The sequence below is a fragment of the Belonocnema kinseyi genome, chromosome 3, assembly GCF_010883055.1.
Source record: "Belonocnema kinseyi isolate 2016_QV_RU_SX_M_011 chromosome 3, B_treatae_v1, whole genome shotgun sequence".
Classification (NCBI taxonomy): domain Eukaryota; kingdom Metazoa; phylum Arthropoda; class Insecta; order Hymenoptera; family Cynipidae; genus Belonocnema; species Belonocnema kinseyi.
The window spans coordinates 22090929-22097127 of record NC_046659.1 but is presented as its reverse complement, the minus strand read 5'-3'; the positions used below and the strand labels follow the sequence as shown (position 1 = coordinate 22097127).

The window sequence follows — 6199 nt, the reverse complement described above, 5'->3', positions numbered from 1 at the left end:
GCCTTGAAGGAGATTATGTTGAGAAATAAAAAAAAAATTCTTAAAAACGTTGTTTTTCTTGGTCAGGCCGGAAACTTATCAATCCACCCTCGTATTTATATGCGTCTTCATATTCTGAATTTTCTACTTAATTAAGTATATTTAGATTAACTTGCTCAAAGTTCAGTATCAGGGTGGCCACAAGATTGAATATTTCAATTTCCCTGACTTTTCCCTGACATTTAGACGAATTTCCCTGACAGGTAATTATTACAAAAGCGAATAAGGTTTTAATAATGTGCCAAGCAAAATAGTGAAACAAGCCAGAAAAATGTGCTTTACATGGCAGTATGGATAAATTAAGGTCAGACAACTCAGCGGCGCCACTAACGAAAAACAAAATGTCATATAATGGATATTTTATGCTATTTTTTTGTTGCTATCTTTCACAATTATAAGAAGTTTGTTTTTCTCTATTAGTTTTTTAGAAAACAGGGCGGCGCTATCTTACCGTCAACTCAGCGTTACCCTCTACAAAAATCATGACATTAAAAAAATTACTAGGTTAGGTTTTTTGCTATTTTTTGGCTTTACAATGAGATATGAAACAGGTTTTTCAAATAAACTCTTGTTTAAAAAGCAACCCTCTGTGCTGCAAAAACGTATTTAGAAAAAAGAAACTATCTAGATGTAAAATACTTATAAACTATTAACATAGTATTTTTAAAGCATAACTGAGGAGCAAAATTATTTTTCACCCATAATCATTACAAAAACAAACCCCCGTATTTGTATTTGAATACAAACCTGCAGACTGATGCCAAAAATTGTATACATTAACTGCTGGGATTTATGTGCTCTTTCTTTATTTTCCAATGACATATCAATCGCTTTTGTAAAGTTAACCCTTATATAAAAAAGCAAAACCCTGTAATGAAAACACGTATTGAAAAAAGTCGTTATCTACATATATGGAACTTACTTATAAAATAGTAAAATGGTACTTTTGAGCATGATTATTTCTCATCCCTAATCTTTACAGAAATAATCCCCATAATATATATGCTAAAATTGCAACATCTTTTACAAAATCATTTTCGAGTCTATGTGTGTATATTCAAAAAATATAATTGACCTTTTCCGATGGCTCTTTTAATGCCTTTAAACAACTTCCAGTACAACAAATTCTTAACAAAAAAAAGCCATGTTCATATCCGTGTGATTAGGGACGCCATCCCGTTCTGTACATAATTATCACATAATATCAAGTCGCCGTTTTATTATATCCTTCAAATACAGGGTCATGGTGTTCATTCTCATAAATATTCAACATTCGAACTTGTGAAAATTCTATTTTATTAAGTTAATTCGGTTTCTTGATTTTCCCAGCGGGTCAACATGTTAAAGCATTATGTTCCAACTACCCCAGGAAACCACCCCTAACGTGAAATATGACTAAGTTTGATGAGAAGACCTTTGAGAATCTTTTCGACTCTGCTACTAATCGAAACTCCTCGAATGTCGAACTTATCCAGGTAAATCAGTCACGTGGGTTGTCGACAGACCCCATGCTCTGAGGTATGAAATTCTAGCATCCCCAAAAAAATACCCTTGTCGCAAAATTGGTTTGAATTTCATTGGTAGTAGAATATGTACATTTTTTGAGTGAAACCCATATAGATTCCACCTTATCCAGGTAGATAGGTCACATGATTTTTTATCGACTCAATGTTGTAAGGAATCGATGTTTAGTAACCCCATAAAACTACCTTCTCGCAAAATTTACCTGAATTTTATGAGTGGTAGACTATGTACATTTCTGGACAACTGCAAGAGGGAAACCCATACAACTTCAACGTTATCCAGGTAGATCGTTCACTGGATTTTTTTATCGACTCAATGCTGTAAATGATCAAGTTTTATTAAATCCAAAAAACTGCCCTTATCGTGAAGTTAATCTTAAATTTATTGGTATTATATGACAATTTTGTACAGAACGGGATGCATTTTTTTTCGAATGTGATTTGGGAAAATGGTTCTCATAGATAAAAGATCAAAGATAAAACGCAGATAAAAGCCAAAATGTATTTTACAACATACATGCAGATCCCCAGCATCCCTATTCACAAAAGTGCTTTTTAGGATTTCAAAATAATTTCAACTTCTTTAAAAATAGTTTCAATAACTATTTGAAAAAATTATTTTAGAAACAGCCTGCAGTCAAGAAATTTGCAATTGTTCTGGACATTTAGATTGTTCTTGATATAAAAATGGATTTTACTTATCAATCATTGTTGAGCTGGAAGTTGTTTAAAAGCATTAAAAGGTGTATCGAAAAAGGTAGATTACATTTTTTGAATATACAAACATAGACTGGAAAATAATTTTAATGAGAAATAATTATGCTTAAAAGTACCATGTTACTATTTTATAAGTAAATTCCATCTATGCCTATATTGACTTTTTCAATACGTGTTTTCATTACACGGTGTTTCTTTGATATAGAAGGGTTAATTGAACAAAAGCGATTTATATGACATTGGAAAATAAAGAAAGAGTACAAAACTTAAGAGCACAACAATTTCAACAGTTAATGTATACAATTTTTAGCATCAGTCTGCATCAGTCATAATTTTGCTCCTTAGTTATGCTTTAAAAATACCGTGTTAATATTTTATAAGTGTTTTCCGTTCAGATAGTTTCCTTTTTTTAAATACATTTTTGCAGCACAGAGGGTTTTTTGCTAAATACTTTTTTTATTACAGGTGGTAATTTTTTTAAATAAGGTTTAATTTTACAAAAGCGATTCATGGCCCATTATAAAGCCGCTGAGTTTTCTTATCTGATTAATTAACTAAAGTATATGTATCCAAGCTGTTAATAAAGAAATAATTACAAATAAAAAAGTAAGAATCGAATTACATTTTTAAAGAATGTACATTCAAAAAATATTTATATTGATATTAGGAAGTGCTTCAAAAATATTATAAAACATAAATTTCTATAACAAACTATAATCCTTTTTTCAGACATTTTTCTATATCTCGGATTTTGATGCTAAGAATAGAAGTTCTGTTTTCATATTATTTTTTATGGATAAAGCAAAATATTCTAAACCTTTTATATTTTTACGTATCTGGCGTCTTTTCGCTTAGTATTAGAATTTTCGATTTTCTGCATACTAATTTCGATACATAAAATAAAATTACGAGTCCTATTGAAAAATCGTTACAAGATATTTTTTAGGATTCCTCAAAAGATTCTTATTCATGGCGAATAAGGGAAATGTCGAGGAAAGTTCTAAAAAGAAATATAAGAAAAAGAAAAAATTGTCCAAATCCGTTTTAGAAAGCATCTCGAAATAAACGGTCAAATTTAATGATTTAAACGATGAATCCAATGGTGAAGATGCAGAAATCGGAAGTGAGCATGGTTCCAACCATTATCACTCGAAAAATCCTGATGGATCGATTGCCAAGTAGGGTGACCAGATAGCTGAAGTGGAAAAACTGACACCCCCCCCCCCCCCTCAACCCGCCATATAACCAAGTAGACAGCAGCACCATGCAAAGTCGGAGTGACAAGGAGATACCACCTTCTTCGTCAATCCTACGTCGGATTGTGTAACTGTTACGTTTTATCTCACGCTTTAAATTTTTGTTATGTGAAGATGTTTTACAATTTGTTGTGGTAAGAAAAGTTTGCAACACGTTCTTCTAAAAATTTCTTAAATTTAAATAATAATTTCACGTGGGATTTGAGAAGTACCTCAAAAGCTGATGAAATTGACAAAATAGGAGGATATATAGGTTTTGGATTGAAATAACACTATTATATTCTTTGCAGAACGATACGTGTCGCGGCCATCTGCGAGCGCGAACACTGTGGAACGTTGAAGCCTAGAAACACATTTTGGCAAAATTGTAGGCGTAACCTGTTTTTTCGTCAAAAACGCAAAAAATACGGACATTTAACAAAAAATACGGACTAACGGACACAGAGCTAAAAAACGGATATGACCGTATTAAAAGTGACGCCTGCCCTACCGAAAAGAATCTTTGAGTATATACTAAAAATTCTTTAGGTCAAAGAATCTCAGAGAAATTCCCCACAGGCACTCAGGTAGATATTTTTAAAGGTCCAGGAAGCTCGTTTAAATGGTCTGAAGGCTTTAAAATATCCTTTCCGAAATTGAAATAAGAATACGATCATAAATAACAAGTAGAGAGGCTATCTCAATAGAGTAGCCGACACTCACGGGTCCTTTGTTAAGCTTTCGGATTAAAATTTAGAAGTAGATTTTTTTTAATTTCACAATTAACAGCCTAAAACATAATAATTCGGAATCTACGGGTTTCGATGACTTCAGATATCTGACTTTTTTTTTAATGCTTAAAATTGGAATTAATAGAACGTTTCTCGTAAATGGAATGGGATACGCCAAAAAAGACAACATTTTTGAATTCAACTAGAAAATTGCATATAAGTTATAATTATAAATAAGTATAATGAGAAAATTCATCAATTAAAAAAAAGTGTTAATAATTTGATGAGAAATTTAAAAAGGGAGAGCGGATTAGCCACGACCAACTACTGTAAATAACTCTGCCCGCCCGGTACGTGACGAATACAAAGGAACATTATATTACCGTCGCACCACTCTTAAAAGGACCACTAAAAGGATCTTGAAAAGGACCCAAATCTCTCAAACTATCTCCGAAACTACCTCCCTACCGAAAGAAATCTCTGAGTTTTCTTTAGCGAAATACCTTGGCCCATTTGAGTCTATAAACAAAGTCGATTTGAAACAAAATAGTCTCAGAGATAGTTTGAGAGATTTGGGTCCTTTTCAAGATCCTTTTAGTGGTCGTTTTAAGAGTGGTGCGACCGTAATATAATGTTCCTTTTGTAATCGTCACGTACCAGGCGGGCAGAGTTATTTACAGTAGTTGGTCGTGGCAAATCCGCGATCCCTTTTTAAATTTCTCTTCAAATTATTAACACTTTTTTTTTAATTGATGAATTTTCTCATTATACTTATTTATAATTATAACTTATATACTGATATACAATTTTCTAGTTGAATTCAAAAATGTTGTCTTTTTTAACTTATCTCATTCCATTTACGAGAAAAGTTCTATTAATTCCAATTTTCAGCATTAAAAAAAATAGATATCTGAAGTCATCGAAACCCGTAGATTCCGAATTATTATGTTTTAGACTGTTATCTATGAAATGAAAAAAAAATCTACTTCTAAATTTTAATCCTAAAGCTTAACAAAGGACCCTTGAGTGTCGGCTACTCTATTGAGATAGCCTCTCTGCTTGTTATTTATGATCGTATTCTTATTTAAATTTCGGAAAGGATATTTTAAAGCCTTCAGACCATTTAAACGAGCTTCCTGGACCTTTAAAAATATCTACCTGAGTGCCTGCGGAGAATTTCTCTGAGATTCTTTGACGTAAAGAATTTTTAGTATATACTCTAAGATTCTTTTCGGTAGGGTTGACGCAGATGAGGGATAAAATGATTTGATAAGTAGCATTCGAAAGGTACAATTAGGCATGCAGGAAACGATTTCCAAACAACATCATCGATAGAATCCGTAGGAATTGAGAAAAACATGTAAAGATGCAAATCGAATTATATAGTACAATAAATTCGCTTGCTTACAATAATTGTTTACTAACCTAATGGTTGATCTGCCGCTCTTACTTTTTCCCATTCTTCCTGTCGAAGCCGTCGCTGCTCAGCGATTTCAGCTTCGGAAATAAAGCCTGAACTCATGTCTGATTTTTTCAAGCAATTAAGCTTCGATATAAAATTACAGAATTTCTACAATTATATGCTGTTATGCGGTTTGTGATGCAAAACCATCGACATTCGACATACAGTCAGTCACGGTGTGCCCACTCCAATAGAAAAGTGGTGACCGGATTATAGTAATTGCTACGTCCCCTAGGTGGCGAAAGTGATCACAGATCTGAAACGAGATGTGGTCCAATCCTATGACAGGGCTATGTTCGTGTGGACCAGTCAACGAAGGATTTTAAATGGAAATAATTTATAACAATGAACTTAGTTGTCAGGAAGGTTCCTTAGGGGGTCTTGAAACACCTCCCAAAATTCAGTAAATTGGGGGGGGGGGCACTCAAGCCGCCATATTCCAATATGGCGGATGATTTTTTGTTTTTAGATTTTCCTTGGAAACGGCTGTTT

General features: G+C 33.0%; 1 protein-coding gene across 2 annotated transcripts in view; it reads right to left on the bottom strand.

The window, feature by feature from the left end:
* Positions 1–5897, bottom strand: part of LOC117169557 (PSME3-interacting protein) — a 167075-nt gene extending 161178 nt beyond the window's left edge. For both annotated transcript variants that reach the window (XM_033355983.1, XM_033355984.1), the window contains exon 1: positions 5671–5897. In XM_033355983.1, the coding sequence (XP_033211874.1) occupies positions 5671–5767 (97 nt within the window). In that variant the 5' untranslated portion in view covers positions 5768–5897. The remainder of the gene's footprint in view (positions 1–5670) is intronic.
* Between the last annotated feature and the right edge of the window lie 302 nt (positions 5898–6199).